This window comes from Lolium perenne, chromosome 3, assembly GCF_019359855.2.
Source record: "Lolium perenne isolate Kyuss_39 chromosome 3, Kyuss_2.0, whole genome shotgun sequence".
NCBI classification, from domain to species: Eukaryota; Viridiplantae; Streptophyta; class Magnoliopsida; order Poales; family Poaceae; genus Lolium; species Lolium perenne.
The window spans coordinates 92,718,986-92,742,673 of record NC_067246.2 but is presented as its reverse complement, the minus strand read 5'-3'; the positions used below and the strand labels follow the sequence as shown (position 1 = coordinate 92,742,673).

Sequence of the window (23,688 nt, the reverse complement as noted above, 5' to 3'; positions counted from 1 at the left end):
TAGTGCTTGTTTCTTACTGCAATTTCTGTCTGTGCTACTTCAAACAGGTTTTGAATACATGGGATAACATGGTTGGTGTTGAGCACTTGGAAGAGGATTCTGATGGCAAGGCGAGACTGAAGGCTCGGCATTCTGCTGGATAAATGAGCGCCTCCCGGAGAGGGTGTGGAATGGTCTACATGGAGTACAGGTGCTGCCTCGCTGTATTTCCATTTGATTTTTGCCTCTATACTGTAATTTCATTGTAGTTTGTTTTCTGAATGCTTACGTGCGAGAGGAGTGAAGAAGGACCCAGCTAAGAGGCATCAGCTAAGCTGTATAAGACACATTGCACTTAGTGGTTCTGTTAGTATGGCATCTGCTGTATTTGCTTTGCTGGGACATGGTGTGATTACTGGATCTATCTGGCATGATGTGTGTATCACTGTTAGGAGCTTTTGCCAGATTTCATATTGATTCTCTCACTGATTACAATCTTATCGGGAGAAGTCCTCGAGTTTCTTGTGGCTAGAAGAAATTTTGGTCATCCTTCCGCTGCTTCGTTCTAGGTGTCTTCAGTTTCACATTGCAAGAGTCAATAAATCAATATTAGTCATGCTCCATTCACTTGCCATACGAGAGTAGTCAAGCTTATAAGGAGAACGAGGACATTTGTCTTACATGGAGTAAATATTGGTGTAGCACATGTATACGAAATATTAGGAATCGACATTGGAAGCCTTGTACAGCATGGCTACATCGCTTGCTTCTATACAGAGTTATGAGATTAACGCAAATCGTGGAAATTATTTACGTGGGGCAAACATTTGTAATAGTCTACTCACAATACGTAGAAACATTATTCTTGAAAATAGTAATTGTCTTTTTATTTTTCTTTTATAATGATACTTATTTCGGTACAATAACCATAATTTGGTGGGGTGCTTATACAAAGCTAAAAAGCTGAAAAAGTGTAAAATTGTACTAAATTATTATATCTTGGCGCAAAACCTTGATGAAATGGTGTGTCCGCAAAATACTAAAGCAATTAAATTGCAGGTTAATTCTTAATACTAAAATAAACTAAAATTTATGATTTAAATTATGTCTTGATTCTGCCATTTGCGCGATAGCGCAACGGGTCATCTAGTGTGATTAAAAAGCCTGCTCTCTCGAGTCCCTCTCTCGAGTCCATGTTGAATTATCAACTGTACAACGATCGGGACCAACATCAATATCTTAAGAGATGGCGCTCTATTATTACATGCATCCAACCCCTTCCAATCCCGACCCGTCGCTCCACCTCCTCCGCGCGCCACTCTACGAGCTGGAGTCCTTGTGGCTCGCCCACGTCCCGGACAGGCGCCCATTCCAGTACATGGTCGGGAACGAGCACTGCGGCTGGTGGTTGCGACTCATCCCATGGCTCGAGATGGGGGCGCCGGAGTCTTGTATTCGGCAGCGTCCTGGAAGGTCTAGAAGGAGACAAGGTTGTGAGGGGAGCAGGCGACGCTAGGGGAAACTGCTGCTGGTGCTAGGAGGAGGAGGTGGTGTGAGGGTTGTTGCCACCGTCGCGGGGCAGCAAGGCGGGGATGGATAAGGTGCAAGGATGGCTTTTTTTCTGGCTCAACGGAACAGTTATTTCACTTAACGGTGACAATAGCAGTAATTTTGTTCGACAATGAGGGGCAATAAAAATGGACGAACAAAAATCCTTATATACTAGAAAGAATGCCCATGCTTTGCAACCGGAGAAAAAAGATTACGCCATGAAGACAAACAAATTGTCTTCTCATTGGTACACCATGGTGTGTCGTAGAAATTAGGCAGTTTGAACACATCCATAACGCATATCCTGCTATGTATGTTGTTTCGAACAGGCCATCTGGTGACGCCTACACCCTAGAGCCATGTGTTTTCATCGTCACCTTTTCCCTCTCCACGAAGACCTTCATCTCTCTCTGGGTTTAGGAGTGGAGGAAGGGGAAAGTCTAAGATGAATCGGGCGGCATTTGCACATGCCTGAACTCGTTCTCCCATTGACTAAGTGAGACGTGGGCCTGCAACTGTGGTGGCAATTTTTTTGAGGCCAATCAACAATAAATCGACGAATACACAAGTGTAGGACCCGTCGGGAGAGAGAAAAATCCAAGGAGGTTAAAGCACGGTCGAAGTTTGCAATCACCCATTTAGGAGCTCCTATCTATGTATGCATAAATAAAAGGCCGATATCATCTTGTTAAAATCATAGTCTAAATGCTAATGGTGAAACCAACACTCCCTGAGAGCTCCTCCATATTGGTACACTCCACAATCACACTCGCATGCTTTTGTTCTTGTCTAGTAGTTTAGTTACTCTTATTATTCTAGTTTATTATTACTTTATCTACAAACGTTAGTACACTCTTGCTTGGAATCAAGTAAATCTTACATGCATTCTTTGGTGGTAACGAGGGGCATAAAGACCATAGCCATAGGTACTATATGTAGGGATTCGTAGCATAGAAAATAAAAATTTCCTACCGCAAGAACGAATAATAAGCCAAGATCTAATGTAGTAGATGGTAGCAACGAGGTGAAGATCAACATACCCTCGAAGATCGCTAAGCGTTAACGAGATAAATCTCGTGGCTGATGTACTCGATCACTTGCCTCTTTCAAAAGCGTGTAGAAGAAGTTGACGATGCCACAATCGGGCAGCACCTCCGCACTCGGTCACACGTACGGTGTTGATGATGATGTCCTTCTCCCTGTTCCAGCGGGCAGCGGATGTAGTAGATCCTCCTCGAAATCCCGGCAGCACGACGGCATGGTGACGATGGTGGTGGAGATCTCCGGCAAGGCTTCGCCATAAGCACCACGAGAGAAATAGGAGGAGGGAGTAGCTAGGGTTTGGGAGAGAGGGGGCTTGGGGCGCCGGCCTGTGAGCCCCTTGGTGGTGCGGCCAAGTGGTGACCAGCCCCTTCCCTCTCCTCCCCTTTAAATAGGTGGAAATCCCTATGGTATACCCTAAAACGACACTGGAGTCCAACTCCAAAACTTACCAAAATTGGGAAACCTAGACAAGGTGAGATTCCTCCCCTTCCTTGTCGTGTGGCCGGCCACCTTGGTGGAGTCCACCATGGACTCCACCTTCCCACTTGGTGGGTTGGTTAGGGCTGGTGGAGTCCCTCCGGGACTCCACCTTTCATAGTGATTTATTCCAGATGATTCTAGAACCTTCTACAACCTTCCATAAATTCACCGGACCACTCCCAAATTTGAAATGTGACTTCCCATATATGAATCTTATTCTCCGGACCATTTTGGAACTCCTCGTGATGTCCTGGATTCCATCCGAGACTCTGAACAATATTCGAACTCCATTCCATATTCCATATCTACTTAAAACGACGTCAAACCTTAAGTGTGTCACCCTACGGTTCGAGAACTATGCGGGCATGATCGAGACTCTTCTTCGATCAATAAATAATAGCGGGACTTGGAGATCCATAATAGCTCCCACATATTCAACGCTGACTTCGTGATCGAAAGAACCATTTACATACGATACCGATTCTCTTTGTTGCGCGATATTTTACTTATCCAAAGTTTGATCGTCGGTATCTCCATGCCTAGTTCAACCTCGTTACCGATAAGTACTCTTTACTCGTACCATTAAATGGCATCCCTTGTGAGCTAGTCACATGCTTGCAAGCTAATTGGATGACATTCCACCGAGAGAATCCAGAGTATATCTATCCGTCATTTGGATTGACAAATCCCACTATTGATCCACGTGCTTCAACCCATACTTTCCGAACACTTAATGCCACCTTTATAACTATCCATTTACGAAGCAGTGTTTGGTGTCATGAAAACATCCATCTGGTGTAGGTGATTAACATGATCTCATGGTCGAATGATTATGTTACTATCTATCTTAAAGCTTGAAGCACAACGAACTTAATGACTTGATCATATGCTACGCTTACTATGGGTGTATGTCCATCACATCATTCACCTAATGATCTGATCTTGTTATTAATAGCATCCAATGTTCATGATCAGGAAACCATGATCATATATTAATCAACAAGCTAGTTTAACAAGAGGCTTACTAGGGACTCTTTTATGTTTACAAAAAACACAAGTATTAATATTTCTGGTTAATACAATTATAGCATGAGATGTAAACATTTATCATGAACACTAAGATATAACAATAAAAACTTTTATTATTGCCTCTTAGGCATATCTCCAACACTATGTGGGATCAATAATATTATTTCGAAACTAACTACATCTACCTGTGCACTTGCAGTCATCAAGCTATTTTTTGGCACCGTTGCCGGAGAGCTAAGCACTATTGGTCTTTGTTTGTAGTTATCTATTTATTTATCATTGTTGTGCTAAAGTTGTTTGCAGTTTTCGAAGCCACAAGATGACAAAGAGGATCATATGAAGGTAAGGTTGACAAAGAGAGGTATGCTATAAATAACAACTTTTTAGATGATGTCTCTCCATGGTTCACCAAACCCCGAACCAGTGTGCTCCAGGTCCGAAGGGATCCAATGCCAAATCAAGCCACCCTATTCTTTTACCAGACAAAATTGGGAGAAGCTACTACTAGTTCTTATAATTCCTAAATGATTTATAATTGTTCCGAGGAGTTCTCGTGCCTAGCCATAGATTTTGGGTATTTTGGTGAGGAACTAGAAATAGAATAATTCTATGAATCTCATGATGCTAACAATATGCATGAGTTTCCAATGGAAGATAATGAAGCTCCTACTCTAGAGGAGGAGGCACATTTCAAAGAACTAATGAATGATGATGATATGGAGGTAAGAGAGATGTATTGCCCTTTAATTCATTTTCCCACAACTTATGTTCTTCATATACAATAATATGTCCTTATTGTATGTCTGCCGGGTATTTTGGTTTTCAATGTTCTCATACCTATAACGAATATGTAGTGTCCTGAAAATGGTGATGCCGCTAGTGAGGTATTAGAGTATGTACTTGATGAAGGTGCTCATGAGCTGCTTGCAAAAATCATGGTATTTATAGACAACGAGAATGATGGTTCTTTACAAGCTACATGTTTAACCTTTCAGGGCGATGGGCGCTATTCCTCACAATGAGGGATTATAAACATTTTTCGGACCGGACCAGAAAAAGCCTGATGCTAAATATTTAGGTCCGAGCCTGGCCCAGCCTAACTATCGGGTCTAAATCTGTGACCGAAGCCTGGCCCGAGTATGCAAAAGTCGGTCGGGCCACCAGGCCTCGGTCTGGGCTCCTTCATTAATTTGACAAAATACGGATCCCTAGCCCAGGCCCAGCCGTCCGTTGGGTCTAAATCTGAGCAATCCATCTCTGGGTGGCCTGGAAATTGAATTGGGCTGCATTACTGGAACGGGCCCAACAGCTGAGTGTCGCAGGTCCATGAGCCGGACGGAGACGCCGAGACCCAGCTTCGCTCATGAGAAAGGGAAAAAAACACCAACTTCCAGCCGGCGATCTCCATCGTCGTCGTCGTCGTCCTCGTCCGCTCCGCACGCGCACGGCGATCTCCGGTAAACACGATTCGTCTTAGCCTTTCTCCCCCCTCTGCTGTACCATTTAGCTTGTTTATTCTTGATCCGGATCGTGTTGTTAGCCGCGTCAATACCCTGTTCTCGCCAGCGTCAGAGAGATCCAGGTTTCTGATTTCATATCTCGATCTGAAGTTAGGCTAACCGAGATCAGGAGCAAGACGTAGTCTGTTGTTGGGTTGAAATTTTTGGCTGGCGCCGGCAGGTTCGGGGATGAGATGCTTAATTCGAGGTGTCGAGGGTTCTCCGATTGTGCCTGTGAATTTGGTTTGGTAGAATACAACACGACTGCTGCTATATTTAGTCTTTGGGCTGTCTTGGTATAGGCCGTACATCGCCGTCCACTCTCCCGTAACCCAATGCTACTAGTACTGATTAACGGATCTTGCATCTAATCCAGAGGGCCTTCTCCAGAGAAAGCTTTCATGTTTTCCTTTTCTGGGTACTAGATCTTCTGCTGCAAATTCGCTCTCCGAGATGGCTAGTGTTTTAATTCTCTAGGTCGACGTTTGGTTCAGAGGTACCAACTGAAGTTTGGAAGTAGCGTGGACTCATGTTGTTGGTGCCATAACATAACCTTCAAAATCCAAAGGAGAGCAGCTACATGTTGGAGATGCTATTTGATTTTGCTTGTTTAGACCACTAAAAAGCCAACGAGAAAATCGACAAATACAAGCCTACACAAATAGTCTATATGACACTATTAATTCCACCAGGATGTTATTTTGGTTCTGTCATTTGAGTTTACAACTTTCAGTAGCACCATTATGCTTGTATGTTTGGTTCAGCTGATTATGGTTCTTCAAATTTTACACCCGGGACATCCTTTTTTTTTGTGAGTTTTCTGCCGAAGTTAGTGCTAATAGAGTTCTTATCTATCATCTACTTTGGTCTTTTGTGGTAGTCTTTAATTTAAATCTAATAAGCAGTGGTTGTTTCGTGTTTGCAAGATACTTGGACACCTTCTGCATGCCATACATGTCTGTTGTTTTAAAAAGTCATGAAATTGAGGATATTGTTTTACATATTCTTTTTTTGAGATTGTCTTCTATATTCTTAATTACTATGAAGTGTCAATTTCTGTGGAGCAAAAGGTTTCATAATCTAGTGCCATTGCCATATTGCCATATTGCTCTCTTGCCCTTTATTTATAAGATGTTAGAAGTGAACACCGTTTAGTAATCTCTTATCCTCAACTAGTTGAACATTGTCTTCTCCCGGATCACAAATCTCCCGATCATGTGACTGAATCCATGCATGTGAAACTACAAGAGATAAAAAAGTTAAGCATTTAGAGGAGATTTCTATCTTCTGGGGTGTCTAAACCTTTTTTAAGAATTTCCCAGTACTGTGTTGGTATGTTATTTCCAAGAACTCGGTGTCTATACTAGGCTGATTTTTCTTATGGGATATCTAAGTTATAGTCCCACAGTTGTCTGTATACTCACAATTTTAGTCTCATAAGCAGAAAGATGATGCATTTTGTCATTTTAGGAAAAACTGTTGTATTAGCATGCTGGTAGCAATCTCAAAACAAAGGCATCCTGTTAGCATATTAGTGTTCTATTGTGTACCATAACTGATATGACTTGTAACTGTAAAATCAAAGTTGTTATGACCTATAACTGTAACATGAAAGACACTCAGCTTCTTATGTTGTGCAATGCTACTACGTTAATTGTTTCAGTGAATTATAGCTGCATACATCTTACTTTGACGTACTCTTTAACTTGACTTGATGTTCTCTAAACGTTGTGTTTCTGTTACTGTCAAGTAGGATCCTGAGGTGGTCAACACAGAACAGTTGGTTAATACTTTAAAGCTGCATACCTGGAACAATGCCTCCTCATAAGATAGAGACTGGGCACCAAGATGTGGTGCATGACATCGCCATGGATTACTATGGGAAGCGCATTGCTACTGCATCCTCTGATAACACAATAAAGATCATTGGCGTAAGTGGCACTTCGCACCAGCAACTTGCTACTTTAAGCGGACACCAGGGTCCAGTTTGGCAAGTCGCTTGGGCTCATCCTAAGTATGGCTCCATGCTTGCAACCTGCAGCTACGATGGTCGGGTTATTATATGGAAAGAAGGGAGTAAGCCCGATGAGTGGGCACAGGCACACACTTTCGTCGAGCACAAGTCCTCTGTAAACTCCATTGCTTGGGCGCCTCATGAGCTTGGCCTATGCTTGGCTTGTGGTTCATCTGATGGGAACATTTCAGTCTTCACAGCCCGTTCTGATGGAGGGTGGGAGACGACGCGCATTGACCAGGCTCATCCAGTGGGCGTGACCTCTGTTTCCTGGGCTCCCGCAATGGCACCTGGTGCTTTAATCAGCCCAGGGCCTTCTGGGCAGTTTGAGTATGTTCAGAAACTTGCCTCTGGTGGCTGTGACAACACAGTGAAGGTGTGGAAGCTGACCAATGGGAGCTGGAGGATGGACTGCTTTCCTGCCCTTCAGATGCACAGGGACTGGGTTAGAGACGTTGCCTGGGCTCCAAACCTAGGTCTCCCAAAGTCCACGATCGCCAGCGCCTCTCAGGATGGAACCGTCGTGATCTGGACCGCACCGAAAGAAGGTGAGCAGTGGGAAGGCAGAGTTCTGAATGATTTCAGAACCCCTGTCTGGAGGCTGTCGTGGTCACTGACAGGGAACATACTGGCGGTCTCCGATGGCAACAACAACGTGACCCTGTGGAAAGAGGCTGTGGATGGTGAATGGCAGCAAGTGACTACTGTCGAGCCGTAGATGGACCGCGTTCTACATGTAGCCGCGTTAATCCATCATCATAACAAATGTAGCTTCATCTTTATGTCAATTCTATGGCGTGCGACATGCTGTTGTCTAGAACTGAAGTAGATAAATAGAACTTCTATCCCAAATGGACTCCTGTATCCAGTGCTGTGGCATAACCATACTTTTTTATTTTGGCTAAGTTATGCGGATCGATCCTCTTTTTCCCCATGTTTGTTATAGGGATGGATGCAGCTACATGTTATGGTTGTGGCCTATTTTTCCGTCCTGAAGCAGGTGATTGATGCTTGCATAATTTCCATTTAGCAAAATCACGTTTCTGACTGTTTGGCGGCCTATGTTGTGCAAAACAACTTCCAGAATTCATCATGGGATCAATTGTTCCATCAGTAGTTGCTTTGTTGTCTTGTTATTCTTTTGCTTTACTTCCGATAGGTCGTGTGTTCGTTTGTTCCAGCATCGAGCTACTGATGAGTGAGACAATGTTTCGTGTCAACGAAGGGCTAAAAAGAAAGCTCCCGTAGTGCTCTTGTGTCACCTCTTCTTTCCTGGCCCTCGGTCGCCTACCTTTTTATCCCCCAAAAGTTGTGTCATTTTCGTCAATATTTCCTGGAAGTTTTTGCTACTATTTCGACCAAGAAAAATCAGAACAAGAAAAAAAGGGAGAAAGAACATGACTTGGCGATAAAGCGCTACCCCGCTGGTTTTGCAACCACATGCTGTATCGTTTTTCTTTTTGAGATACCACATGCTGTATCTGTGTGTAACTCGTAATTCGTTCTGTACTCCGTCAGGAACTCCGTTCCATGTAAGGCAGACCAGTACAGTTGTATTCAACGGCCCAGATTGATCCCAAGGACGATCAAGTTGATCAGAACCGTACGGTGTAATCGGAAGAAGAGAGTTCGACACGATTCGGAAGTTCGTTTGGCTGTACGAACTCGGGCCGCAAGTAAACCCCTGGCACGGGGAGGAGTTCGTGCTCCCAAAGATTCGCTGCCGAGCTCTTTTCATTTTTTATTATTATTTACTAGCAGTATTCCCTAGCTTTTCGATCTCTTGGGTTCTTTATTCTCTGTCCCGCGGCGGAGGCCAGAACCTAGAAGCCGCAGCTCTCCCTCCCGGCGCCGCCGTCCCGCTCGCCGGCCGCGGAAAAAACAGGTGAGAGCTTTTCTTTTCTCGCGTATTTTCTCAGTCCGTGTATCGCTCTGGCAACCGATTAGGTTCGTAATTAGTTTGATGCGGCGACATCGTCTTTCCGTTCGATTCCGTTGGAAATTTGTTTGCGGCCTGCTGTTTCTCTGCTACTGCTGATGTGCCGTGCCGTTGAATCGGGCCATCTGTTGTTGCTAAATTAGTAATCACTCTTTCGGCGGCCGCATACTGGGGTTTCTGTTGGGATTTTGTGAGAGTTCACTTTTAGGTTCTTGGTTTTTTTTTCCGCTTTCCTTGATGTCTGATGATATCTACATGGCTTGGTGGTTTTGGGGAGGCGAGGAACAGCAAAAATTCTGCTTCTCGAATTAAAACCCGACAAATGTTACCCTGCGTAACATGATCAAGGGGTTATGAAGGATTAAACAAGAAGCACGCCTCTTTGTTTCGGTTCAGTCTCCCTCTGAGGTAGCCTATGTATAACTCGAGCAGAAGAATTTGCTGCAAGATACTTTGCTGCTAGTAGGTTATGTGAAATCGTAATGCCGAACACTGCATTCTGGAGAACTTTGGCTAGGAACTGTGCTATATATTTTGTTGGGGCTGCGAGCACCAGGCGGTGCCGGAATTTGCATGCTCAGTCTTGTGAAAACATGCGGGGAATGACAAATCCGTATGCCTTTACCCAGAACGCATAATTACCTTTTATGGTCAATCCTCTCAACTGTTGTTTGATTGTGTTGACATTTGAACTGATTAGGTATAGCCTGCCATTTATGTCATTTTTTAGTCGTTCCTCAGATGATTGCCGATATAGCCTTAGGATTTTGGGAAGCTGGTTTGTTATGTTGAATTTGCTCCACCTATCGTACATTGATACAATTACTGATTACTTCTAAGCTCCACTTGGGAAAGGCTAATTATCTTTATTTACGTCAATGAATGTATGATGCTTTGTACATCTTGAGGAATCAGTGAATGTTAGATTCCCAAATCCAACTACAAGAAGGATGTTCTCAGCCCTGTTGCTCAGTAAGCATCCTTCAGTTTGCTTTAGCTGAGAAATTGTTTTTATTTTTTCAAATTGGGTTATTTGGATCCATACCATTAGTTGGCGATAATTGTGCCAAACTGCTAATAGTTTTTTCCATGGTTAGTAAGTTCCTTAGCCCCTTAGTCAGTCAAGAGTTGGTTCTTAACCATTTGGTGTATAAGAGAATATACAATCATTTGTTGTAATTTAGTGTTTTTTGGTAACTAGCATTGAATATTTTACCGTTCAACACAGAAACAGGGTATTTATGTCCTTTTGTTGACACAAAGAGCCAATGGCGAGAGGACTGGATTCAGATTATATCGGTTCTCTTTCACTCATGGATGGATTTGATATGAGTATCAACTTTGATGGGTTTGGAGAAAATATGAAGAAGTTCATGGAGGTAGTGGCCTTTTCATAACTACACACTTTAGGACGATTACCTTGATTCTATTCTTACAAGCTGATAATTAGCATGATATAGGATGTTTGGTAATGCTTTGGTAGTGACGTGTCTTATCTTTGCACAGTTACCGATTAAGTATCTTGATTCTGCTCACGATAAAGCTGTTGGGCTAGTTGAAGATATCCATGCGTTGATTTATGCACCCTATCCTGACAATGAATTATCAAACAAAGGCCAGAGGACATTGATGGATCCATCTAGTAGCAACCCCATAACTGGATCTAACCCCACATTTGCTGAAATGGAGCAAGCTAACCCCGACGAAGAAGTCTCCAGTTCTCCTTCATCTCTCCTTACAGCGGAAGATAGTTCTCTCTGTTCAACTGATACTGATGCTCATGAAACTGAATCGGTTACATCTAAAAGTCCAGGTTTGTCCCTGATGAAACACACCCGATTGCTTAGATTTCTAATCCAGTTATTCATCCTTGTCATTTAGCTTTCGTATTGATTGCACAGAAAATGCTTCATATGAAAGTGATCTTTTCTTCCAACGGGCACTTAAGTTCCCTTGAAGACATCATTGTTCTAACAGAACCATATTGTTTACTCTTTTGCCTGCAGACTGCTGCACATCTGAAGACACCATTTCACTTGAGAGAACTGCTGGCACCAAGGAGAAAATTATCTTATGCAGTTCAGAAAATCTCCCAGATAGCTGCACTCCTGAAAATTGCAATTCTCTAGTGAGAACTGTGAGCAGCGAGGATGAAATTATTTTATGGAACCCAGGGAAATCTTTAAAACCACCACAACCACCTGGTACACATTTATCTTTCTTTATCTAATTTCTTCAGATCATAGGGGCATTTCAGTAACAATAACTACTTGTGACGCGGCAAGAGTGGCTAGCTATCTCAAAATAGGAATTATCAAAATTATATAGTTAAATGTCAATCCCTCCGTTCACTATTATAAGATGTTTTCAGTTTTTTTTTTAAATGCATCTATCTTGACGTGTTTAAATGTATGGGTTCACTCATTTCAGTCCATACCTAGTCCACATTGAAATATCTAAAACAGCTTATAATAGTGAATGTATTGAGTACTTAACATCCATATTTCCTGCTGCCATCAATATTTCAATTTACTTATACACTCAGTTGATTCATTCAATCGATATATCCCAACAGAACAAGCCACCATAGTCCAAGATTATGCATCTCAAGAAGCGAATACAGAGAGAGTCATCAAGCAAGTTGGAGTTTATGGTTCAACTTCAGGAAATACAGATACAGGTAAATAATTGAGAACTTGTAAATTTTCTCACCTTTATCCTTCAGAGTGTAAGCAGGGGTGAAAAAATCCCTTTCTAAACGGCACACACTTAAATTTCATGTTAACAAATAATTCCACTTATAATAATATTGAACTCACATTGGTTCCACCAGAATCTTCTGCTTGTGATGGTGCAGTTCTGTTCACAATTATTACAGCAAATGGTGAAGAGCAATCAGGATTATACAGTACCAACGGCCATGAAGAATCAGCAAAGCACGGTTTGTACATTATTTACTCTTGAAATGTGTGCACAAGACTCTAATTTGCTTTTGCAGTATTTAAATCCGCTTCCAGCAGAATGCAAATAATTAAATTATTCTGAATCTAATAACTTATACAGAGAATAATATAATGCTTCTGTGTGCTAAATAGGTAACATAATGATTTTTTCTGGTGAGACTAGTTCACATTACTTGAGCGCAGATGTGTTCAGTGGTGCTGAAGATCCTAATATGTTAGCTGACGAGATCACAGATTTTGTTGATATAGACCTCCGGGGTGGCCAGGTGTTGATGAAATATGACAAAGCAGAGGCATCCTTGGTTCCTCAGCCAAAAAACAGATCATTCAAGGTATACATGGTGGTTTTTTGGTAATAATGCGATGAATCTGTGCTGGTAGTAGATTAATGCAATCACAACATTGTGTCCTTTCTGTGTAATATAACTACGCTGCATTATTCTCTCTAAATTTATTTCGTACCCATCTTTTAGAATTTGCGATAAAATGCTTCATTACAAGGCAATTATCTCATGTATGCTGATTTTGTTACAATTTTTAAATTTTTCTCTTTCTACATAAAGAATCGCAACTGATGTTTTCATTCCTTGCAGAAAGTATTGATGAAGAGTTTGTCGAATAAACTCCGGTGGTCAAAGACGGATATGAATGTGCATCAAGTGGTCCCTATTAGACCACATAAAGGAGTAAATGCTTGCTATGAAGTAGTTTCTTCATCAGATGATCTGGAGGATGATTGGGAACTCTTGTAAATATGCAAGAAATGTCTCTACAGGGACAATGTATAACTCAAGAGGATGGAAACGTGGGGTTTGTATCTTGGCACTATCTATCGCTGTACCGGCATAACTGTAAATCTCGTTGAGTTCGTGTAATTATGTAATGCCCTTCAAAATTTTCCTTGATGACCTGATAATATACTAACATTTCTTGATCTACACCTATTTTTTAGCTTCTTATTTTCAAATTTACGAACATTTGTTCCATCATAAGAAAGTTGACATTTGCTCTTGTTCATAAAAATAAATTACGTTTTGAATTAACTGTTTCTTCGCACGTCAGCTGGCGCTCCATGCTCGATTGTTTCTAAAATCGGTATCATGCCATGTTCAAACGGGGGAGGTTTTGTCATGTGTAATCCAGGCATAATATATGAGTGTCGCATGCTAATCAAAGTAGACCAGGTGAAGTTGGTGGATATGAAATGGCAATGCCTAAACCAAACACATGGGATTCTTTTACGGAAACAAAGAACAAATACAAAAATCCGGAAACAAAAACAGAAGCAAATATTGTTTGAAATAGATACGGACTGAGTAAGATGCGGACACGAAGTGATGCAGATTGTTATACGAAAGCAAGAGAATCCTTAGATCATGCAAAAAAAAAAAAAAAAAACTCAAGCATTTAAGAGAATCAACAAACTTGTTGCCCAATTTGAATGTGGTGCTCGATTTACTAGGAAATAGGGGAATTGTCGAACCACGTGGAAGCCTTGAATGCATGGAGGCATTACACTGTTGCCGATTTTAGAAGGAAAACACTCCGTTTCCCCCGGATGATTAACGTCTGGCTATGGGCCGGCTCCCTAGTGTGACGCGTGTCTTCTGAGAAATGGTGCGGGCCCACCTAAAGTCTATCACCCCCCTTGCCTTATCTCTTCCTGGCAGCATCCTCTTCCCCGCACGTCTATCACCTTCTCTTAGGTTTTGTTTGGCACTAGAGTGTTTGTGGAGATTAGTAGACATAATACTTTAGAGTATTAGATGAAGCCTTACCGCCACCCAATCGCCACAAAATCCCATCCCCAATCCACTAGGCAGGGATAGAGTATTTGGGATTGAGAAAAATACACTAACATTTAAGAAAAAAGTGGGGATAAACGGGAATTCCGGCACCAAACATGCATTTAGTATAAATGGGGATTTGAACTTTGGTGGGGATTACCCCCCGCTATAGAGCCAAACAAGGCCTTACTCACTTTTTTTTGCAATTGGAGGCGGGGAGCAGTTACTGCGGGGCATCCGATGGTTGATGGCCGGAGCTTTGGGGGTGGTGCAAGCGCAGGTCACCCTACTGATACTACGGGGCAGCGGCGTTGCAAGCCTGCGACCGACGGCGAGCTTGCAGGAGGCGGTGCGAGCCTGCGACCGACGACGAGCGTGCAGGAGGCGGTGCGAGCCTGTGACCGACGGCGTGCGCGCATGTGGCGCGACGATCGACGGAGAGTGTGCAGGCGGCGCAGCAACTGACAGCAGGCTGACCTGCTTCCACGCAAGGCGTCACGGCCACACTAGGCTTCTCTTTCCTCTGCAGAATGGCCTCACTCTGCGGATGCATGAGAGGCACTCGTGCGAGGCGTTGAACATCCACTACCGTTGTTGCTACGAGTGAACCTCGGTGCTGCTACGCGGGTCGGCAGTGGCTACCATCTCTGCCCGTAGTTGCTTGATGTCGTCCCACCCGTCGTTGCAGCCATCTGCGCCGGCCATCGCTATCGTTCGTGAACCCGGCGAGCGCCCGCTGTTGCTACCAATGTCAGCTCGGTGCTACAAAATTGGATTGTCGATGGTACAAAGGTTGGCCGGACGGCCACTTCTACCAGCAGCCATGGCTCTGCTGCAAGCATTCACCAGCTCTTCTACAGTCTCCAGCCAATTCTGCTACAATCTCTCACCGGCTCTGCCTTGCTGCAAACCAGCGAGCGATGCTGCTGCCATATGTCGGGGGCATTGCTTCAACGAGTGGTCCGCATGCCAGGCGGGAGGTGACATGCTGTCGGCAAAGCAACAAGGAGTGGGATGGTGGCACTAGAGTGTTGCCGGCCGCGGGCGGCGTTGCTGCAACAAGCGGGCTGTGATGCTACCATCTGTGGGCGTCGGTGCTGCAACAAGCATGTGGTACTGCTGCCAGGCGGTGCTGCGAGACTGTGAGCTCTCAGCGACGTGCGGTGCTGCAAGCCAAAAGTGGGCCAAGTTGGTGCCCATCTGGCCACTGCCATGGCAGCGGAAGCTGCAAGCAAACGGCGGCAGCGGCTCGACCACCGACGACGCCCACAATCGGAGCAAGCAGCGGACGGGATGCGATCTGCTGAGTTGCGGTGGATTTTGTCCTTTTCCGTGAAGGTGCATGTGGCTGAACACTCAACGGTCAATCCTAACCGTTCGTCTAAAACAGTCGGATGGGTGCGAACCTGGGGATTTGATCCCCCGTGGGACGCCCAACACTGCTTATTTTAAAATGAGCTGTTTCAAAAGTTTGGCTTGATAGGACCATGTAGTGGCATTTAACCATAGTGGTTGTCTAGTCACAGGTGATTTCAACATGATTTATTAGGCCCGCGATAAGAATAACCCCAATGTGTCTCCGTGCGATGGGATGCTTTCGCCGAGCGCTCTTGATGATCCCGAGCTGCTGGAACTGCCTTTCAATGGCTGCCTCTAAACTTATCCGCCCAAACCGTCTCCTTGCCTGTGTAGCAACTTTGATCAGCGGTAATTGCCCCTTGCTTCTCCACACCGAAGTCACAAGCTATCAACACAGGCTTCCATTTCAAATCATATTATTTCAGATTCCAGATTCCAGGACTTCAAGATGTTGTCCAAGCTGCTTGGGCTAGCTGAACCAGCTCATGGCAACCCAATCATTGTTCTAGATCACAAACTTCGCATGCTTGGTTGCTGTCTCAAATCATGGAGTGACAAGAACATGGGCAATATCAGTGTCCAAATTGAGTGTGTTAAGGAACTGATTTTCAGATTCGACGTTGCCCAGGAATCTCGCCAATTGAGCTCTCTCGAGGCATGGTTTCACAAAGAGTTAAAGAAGAAGTATCACGGTCTTCGTTCTCTACAAAAGGACCATTGCTGGACAGTGATCACACATGAATTGGTTGAAAGATGAAGAATCTAACACTAACTTTTTTTATATGCACACTAATCATCATCGTTGAAAGAATTACGTTACTCCATTTTTATAATTTTTTTACCGATCTATTAATAATCCTCAACAACATTACAAAGAGGCACAAAAGTAACAAAAATTACAAATATATCATTGGACCACCCAACGATGAGCCGATGACTATAGACACTAGCTAGCGCGAGCCGAAAGCGCCCCGCCGTTCTCGCCGCTCCATCACCGGAGCAAGACAGAGCTTGTCTTAGTAAAACTTGTTGTAGTAGACAGACGAGAAGTCGTCGTGCTAAGACTTCAAAGGACCAGCACACCAGAGCAACAACCATCACTAATAATGAAAACCGTAGATATAAAAAGAATGACATGAAACAACACCAGCGGACAGGAAAACGACCGGATCCTAGGAGATCCGCTGGACCAGGCCCGGCGCTGAGGCAGTGCAACCGGTGCGACCGCACCGGCCCCCGATCGCTTGGGGCCTCACCCAGGTATGTTAATACGTATGTTGTACAGGGCCATGTGTAGTACAGGTGCGGTGTAGCTCATGTTTGGAAAGAAAAAAACCAACCAAAATCAGCTCACGTCTCCTTCCCTGTACGGACACATCGATAAAGAAAACGAAACGGAATTGACTCGGTCCGGCCGGGTCGCGTCTTGCGAGGAAACTTCTCTATACGCATCGTCTTCTCCCCTGGCCTCCTTCACTTTTCCGTTTCCCAGTCCAATCACCGCTGTGGCACCGACGATTGGGCGGTTTTGAATGAATTAATGGCGGAGGAGATCATGATTCATTGATTCCCAAGAAACTTCTCTCGAATTTGCAACAGTCAGTGAGAGCTAAAATTTAAGCTGAAATGCAATAAGATCGTGGGTAGAGTCCAAGGTTATGTTAAATGATTAAATTTTAATTAAATTAAATATAAGAATTTTTCTCTATTGCTTGTGTATAGGGCCCTTTTTTGGTCTTGCACCGGGCCCCTGATATGTTAGGGCCGGCCCTGCGCTGGACACATGACTACACACGCCCTCCTCCAACGCTAGACGTACCACCAGAGCGAGGAGATGGCAAGGAATACCTTATTCTTACTTCAGGATTTAGTCGCCGCCTCACCAGCCTGAAGAAGACAATGAAAACAAACTAAACGGAGAATTAAAACCTTTCCGCTGGCAAGAGCCCGTGGTCCACCATGCCTACAAGGCCCCAAAGCCACCGGAGACGGAGTGGACCGGCATCATTTTCGATGAGAGGGGCCAAACCCTAGATGGGTTTTAGAGGCACCTTACGACCGCCTCATGTATCTTCCGAGAATTACATTACTTAGATACACACAATGAGGGGGTTCTAGTTGAGCAAGAGTACATTGAAGAAATTGTTCGACCAACACTTAGAAGAAGCTTTCAGTGCACCACTTAGATGTTGCATTCACTGTCGATGAAGTTTGCAGCACAATCAAGGATATGCCGAGTGACAGTGCTCCCGGTTAGATGGGTTCACGGGTTAGATAACTTTAAATGAAGATCAAGATAAGTTTGTTTGTGACTTAACATCTTCAGAGATATTCTCTGTTAAATCTATGTATGGTGATATGTTAAATGGGCATACTAGATATCTTCGTAAATATCTTTGTAAAATAAAAATCTCACTAAAAATTAAAATCTTTATGTGGTTTCTTAGCAAGAGAGTCCTCTTAACCCGCGATAATCTAGCAAAAAGAAATTGGAATGGAAATACAAAATGCTCTTTCTGTGACGCTGAGGAATCAGTTGAACATTTGTTTATTTCTTGTCCTTTTGCTAGGCTTATTTGGCGAGTGATTTTTGCTGCATATAATATTCCACCTCCATCCAATGTCACAAACATGTTTGGGAATTGGCTTAATGGAATCGACAAAACTGATAAAGCTAGGATTCACATTGGTGTGTCGGCTTTATGTTGGTCAATTTGGAACTGCAGGAATGATATTGTTTTTAATAGAAAACACTCTACTAATTTTTTGCAGGTTATCCATACTATGGTTCACTGGATCCAGCTTTGGCGCTTCTTGCTCCTGGAGGACCAGCGGGAGTGCATGGTTTCTGGATGCAACCGTCTTCGAATAGTTACACAGGATATTTTATACCAGGCTACTTGGCGGCCTATTAAGAGATTATATGATGCCTAGTTTGCTTAGCAATCTCCTCTTTTTTTGGTGGTTGATTTTTGTATCGAACCTCGTTGATCCCTGAATTGTAAACTTTAAATATTTAGTTTATTAATAAAAGGTTGTGTGCATCAACTGATACAGAGGCCGGGGCTCACCCCATTTCGAAAAAAAGATGGGTTCACTGGAATTTTCCTTAAATCATGTTAGTCGGTTATCAAGGATGACTTCATTGGTGTTTTCAATGCCATTCACCATGAGCGCGCACATGGCTTTGCGAAGCTCAGTAAGGCCCTTTTCACCTTACACCAAAGAAAGAAGATGCCTCTAAAGTCAAGGACTCTAGGCCCATATGCTTTGTCCACTGCATATCGAAATTAGTCGCTAAAACCCATTGCTTCGTCTCGCACTTGTGCTCCCCACGATCGAATCTCCTAATCAAAGTGCTTTCATTTGATTTCAAGTCATCCACGACAACTTCATGTTGGCTCAGCAACTTGCAAAATCCTTTCACGCTGCGAATGCACCTACTTGTAACGACCCAGGGACGGTGTTCGGGGAATTTGGAGATAGGATTTGAATTTGGAGAGGGGGGGTGTGGAGAACAAGCAGGAGGTGGGCAACATAAATAGGATGAGAGCAACGATACATCATTCTAGTTCATGCATGCATTTTCGTTGGCTTTGCTGGATCTAAACTATGCTGAGCGACGGTAACCTTGAAAGGGAATGGATAAGTCAATGACAAGTGGGTATATATATTTCTCGGCCCCACATGCCATTGTCCATGATCTTAATTAAAACCGCCCGCCCCTCTGTAATAATCCAGAACATAGGAACAACGAAGGGTAGATTTAGAAATGGGATGTGCATTTCATCGCAAAACGGGGGAAATTTTCGCGCCTTATTGCAACTAAACCTAAGAGGGATCGAGGTTCTCTCTCATTTTGCACTTAGGGTTAGGCAATGTGAGTTAGGGAAATTTCGACATGATCTCTTTTGTATCTTGTTACTTTGGGGAATGATTGCATTTGATAAGTGTTAAACATTTAACTATAAACATCACACAATATAAACAATGAATTCATAATTCAAACACAAGATATAAATTCAAATCACTTTGAATTTCAAAGTGAATATCAAATATAATATTTAATCAAGAATATAAACATTACATCATACAAAAGCTCATAAACCAAAACTTGAGCTTTATTGATTTACAACACAAATTACAAAGTCTTTACAATATTCTTGATACAAGAATCGAGACATAATGATCAGAAATAAAAGAAAAGGAAAATTACAAGTTGTCTAAACTAAAATCTATACTAAGTGGCTTGAGGATGATCTTCTAGTCATATTCCACTTCAAACCTGCAAAACAAATAGCAAAGAACTAGCCAGAATGTAAGTGTTAGAAATTCAGTTTGGACAGTTAGCAAAATAACACAGAGATTCAGTTTGGACAGTGCACACTGTCACAGCACACTTGTGCTTGTCCAAATTCTTGGACAGCACAAGATAGGCATAGGCAGACCAGAACTGAGCAAGCCACAGGGGCTCAAGTTTCAGCATATGAGGGCTGTTGCTAACCAAGCAACAGCAAGGCAATGCAAGGGGTGAGTCATAAAGTAACCAGGCTTGTGTGTCATGGCCAGGGTAGAAGTAGACACCATATAAATAGCACACAAACCCTAAAACCATGACAGTCGACCAGATAGAGAATTCACCAGGTAAGGGTGAAGCTAGAATTAACCCAAGTTCATCCAGTTCATACTTAAGAACAGAAACCAACACACAACCACTTAGCCCCAGGAATCATGGTGACCTAAGAAGCTCAACCAGAATCTGGAGGTGAAGGGCTGTGCACAAAAACCCCAAGTTTGCAACAACCAAATATTTCAATCTAGGAGCTGGAACAAGGTATACCAAGTTCCTGGACAGATCCAATGGATCTGATCCATAAAATATGCATGATATAATCATGGGATTGAGCAGATGCTCAAGTGGGTAGATCATCACTTGGTTTTCACCAAGGATTACTGCCAGTCTAAAAGCCACTAAATATGAAAAGCATCTAGATACAGATCTTGTACACAGAAGCTAGCAAACATGCACAGATGCACACACTAGCCAGATCATATGCAAAGATAGCACCAGTAGATGAATTGCAAGGATTAGCAGCTAATAAAGACTACACAGTAAATCCTAAGCTATGAACCATCAGTAAACCCTAGATTTCATCAGGCAAGCATATTGGCATTCATATCTAGTATGATCCCCAAATATGCAAGCAAAGGTTGAGTAGCCACAAGATCCAACTAAATAGGTGAGCAACCAATCAGTAGCAAGGCTACTGAGGTCACATCACACTTAGCACCATTTAAAAGAAAGCCAAATATAGCACATCATTATCCAGGAATGGATTCAGATTCATTTGCTTGCTAAACAATCATGAATAACCAAATCATTTGCAAGCAAGTCATTTAAATCATTACTGCATAAGCAGTTCATCATAACTTAATTACTTCAAGCATGAATTTATCACAGATCCATGCTTAGTACTGACAGTAGCATACTATTAAGCAACACAGCACCAATCACTAGATCATAGCCACTGGAGCAAGTCCAGATAGCTTGAATGAGCAACAACACAAGTAAGCAGCAGCATAGTGATGCTTGAGCATTAGCATCAACAAGGAAAGTGGATCATTTAGCCACAGAATTAATCAGTAAGCCATCACTGACATTTAATTGATCAAATGGATCAATTGAATCAAGTCAAGCTACACAGGGAAGCTAGCCAACAAGCAATGGATAATCCAATGGATCATTAGCTTGCATAGGAAGCACAGAAGCATTTCACAAGCACCACAGGCGCACACAAGTGTCACTGATGCACAGAAGTACACCTAGACAAGCAAGTATGACATGCCAGTAAGCACAAGCAAGCCATAAGCAAATACAGCATGGGATAGCAAGCTCTTAAGCAAGCACAACAGAGCATAGCAAGAACAGAGCATGCTAGGAGCAACAGATAAGCAAGCAAAGCATGAATCGCAAGCAAAGCAACATTGGCCAGTACCAGAAACTGGTGATTTGGCCATAAGCTTGCAGTAGATAGAAGCACTGGAAGATTAGGCAACTATGGCATAGCTCTGTGTGATCACAGGATCACCAGAGAGCAACATAGCATGAGGAGGAAGAAGAACAGTAGCAAGGGAGGCGCACAGACATGGAGAAGAGGAGGAGGAAGTGAAGCAACTTACACGCGCCTGGAAGCAGAAGCTAGGGCATGGCGAGGAAGTGCTCGCGCGGCCATAACAGCTGCAAGTCCAGGGTAGGCGCCGACGTTACGCCGGCGAACACGAACACCACCGTAGCAGAGCACCTGAGGCGACGGCACGAGTACTGCGAGCAGCACCTGCGCCAAGTCAACCTCAGAGGCGCACATATCGTCGGCGAGGACGAGGGCTCGCCGGAGTTCATCAATCGCCAGAGGCGATTCTCCACGAGATCCAGAGCGGAGGCGATTCGCCAGGAGAGGAAGAGAAGGGGAAAACCACGCGGACATATCCATAGATCTGCACACGGCGGTTCCGATTTGGTAGGTGGCTACGGCGGGGGAGCACGGAGCTGGCCGGAGCGCGGCGGCGGCCATGGCGGCGATGCCATCGCCACGGGCGTCGCGGAAGGATTAGGGTTAGAGACGAACGAGTGAGAGAGGGCCGAGTGAGTGAGTGAGGTGGGCCGTTCGGCGCCACCGACCCATGAGGGATAAGCCTTAATGGGCTGTCCCTGGGCTTTAGGTAAATGGGCTGGCCCAATAGGGGCCAGGGGGCATTTTGGTCTTTTAACAATTAAGAAATGGCCAGAACTTTACCAATTTTTAGTAAATAAAATACAACTCTAAAAATCCATTAAAAATTGGATTAATGAATGAAAAATAAATCTTAACAAGAATAAAATATAAAATTGAATTTATGAAACAAATTCAAAATTATGAATTTTAAGAATTTAAATAATAACTTGGAATTTTAAACTATTAATTCTTTGTATTTAAAATTCAAGGAAAAATCTCAAATAAGTTCAAATACTTATTTTCAAACATTTCAAAATGAAATTCTACTATTCCAAGTCATTTCTATTAAAAAGGGTATTTTTCCAAGAAAAATACTATATTCCTTTTATTCCAAAAACTATAGAGGTAACTCTATGATTTCAAATTATTTTTGGAATAATTAAGGGAATCACCAAGTAAAGTAGTTTTACTTTGAAGTATGTACTTTATGTGAATTAAAAAGGTTTATACTTTTAAATCAATTGCAAATTACCGTCAAAGACATAAATCTTAAACTCAACCCTAAAATTGTTATAACTCAGCGGGGTAAAGGGATTCAACATAAAATAATACATCCATAATTGTATTATTTGGATTTTATAACATTGTCCTTACCGGACAATGATGCTTCTTACAGAACCCGAGGTCCAGGTTCCATCAACTGCATTGAACTGCACTATCTCGCAGTCCACAGGCAAGTTCACCCTTGCTCATGTCAACTTGATTATTTTCTACTACTTTAATGCAAAGCTATATACTTATCATTCCTGCATCGCAAATGAAATGTTACTTTCCAACTATGAATATGACTATGTGGTTGGCAATGGAACCATGGTATGTGTTGATATGGTGGAGGTTCCATTGCATGGGTTATATCACCCTAGGATTAATTACCAATGCCGTCCAGTGATTCTAGCGCCGTACAAACCGCGTTGACCATGAGATCTATAATGGCTCTGGGGAAGCCAGCCGTATCTTTTCCCTTCTGCACGCCAACGGATTGGTAGAGCTGGCGGGGTGTGATGTCTACTTCCCCCTCCTTTTCCTGTAGACAGTGTTGGGCCTCCAAGAGCAGAGGTTTGTAGAACAGCAGCAAGTTTTCCCTTAAGTGGATCACCCAAGGTTTATCGAACTCAGGGAGGAAGAGGTCAAAGATATCCCTCTTATGCAACCCTGCAACCACAAAGCAAGAAGTCTCTTGTGTCCCCAACACACCTAATAGGTGCACTAGTTCGGCGAAGAGATAGTGAAATACAGGTGGTATGAATATATATGAGCAGTAGCAACGGTGC

At 43.2% G+C, this 23,688-nt stretch overlaps 2 protein-coding genes across 5 annotated transcripts; both read left to right on the top strand.

Annotated features, from left to right (window-relative positions):
- Window positions 1-7,316: 7,316 nt before the first annotated feature.
- Window positions 7,317-8,528, top strand: LOC127341923 (protein transport protein SEC13 homolog A). Its single transcript, XM_051367861.2, has one exon. It carries the CDS (start codon window positions 7,397-7,399, stop codon window positions 8,312-8,314), a length of 918 nt encoding a protein of 305 aa, XP_051223821.1. The 5' UTR covers window positions 7,317-7,396; the 3' UTR covers window positions 8,315-8,528.
- Window positions 8,529-9,328: 800 nt separating this feature from the next.
- On the top strand, window positions 9,329-13,449 carry LOC127341924 (uncharacterized). Of its 4 annotated transcripts, none has more exons than XM_051367863.2 (8): window positions 9,329-9,481; window positions 10,764-10,914; window positions 11,042-11,348; window positions 11,542-11,739; window positions 12,111-12,215; window positions 12,369-12,476; window positions 12,631-12,830; window positions 13,092-13,449. In XM_051367863.2, the coding sequence occupies exons 2-8, from the start codon at window positions 10,804-10,806 to the stop codon at window positions 13,248-13,250; spliced, it is 1,188 nt and encodes a 395-aa protein (XP_051223823.1). In that variant the 5' UTR covers window positions 9,329-9,481; window positions 10,764-10,803; the 3' UTR covers window positions 13,251-13,449. The 4 variants fall into 4 exon arrangements, with proteins under 4 accessions (XP_051223823.1, XP_051223824.1, XP_051223825.1 ...); XM_051367864.2 differs by having other exon boundaries at window positions 9,332-9,481; window positions 12,733-12,830; XM_051367865.2 differs by having other exon boundaries at window positions 9,333-9,481; window positions 12,748-12,830.
- The last annotated feature ends 10,239 nt before the right edge of the window (window positions 13,450-23,688 follow it).

Bases quoted from the DNA above. Each gene is read 5' to 3' on its own strand.
- LOC127341923 (XM_051367861.2), top strand. From the start codon at position 7,397: ATGCCTCCTCATAAGATAGAGACTGGGCACCAAGATGTGGTGCATGAC.
- LOC127341924 (XM_051367863.2), top strand. From the start codon at position 10,804: ATGGCGAGAGGACTGGATTCAGATTATATCGGTTCTCTTTCACTCATG. The intron at 12,216-12,368 runs GTAAATAATTGA...TGGTTCCACCAG, and splicing joins TTCAGGAAATACAGATACAG to AATCTTCTGCTTGTGATGGT. The intron at 12,831-13,091 runs GTATACATGGTG...CATTCCTTGCAG, and splicing joins CAAAAAACAGATCATTCAAG to AAAGTATTGATGAAGAGTTT.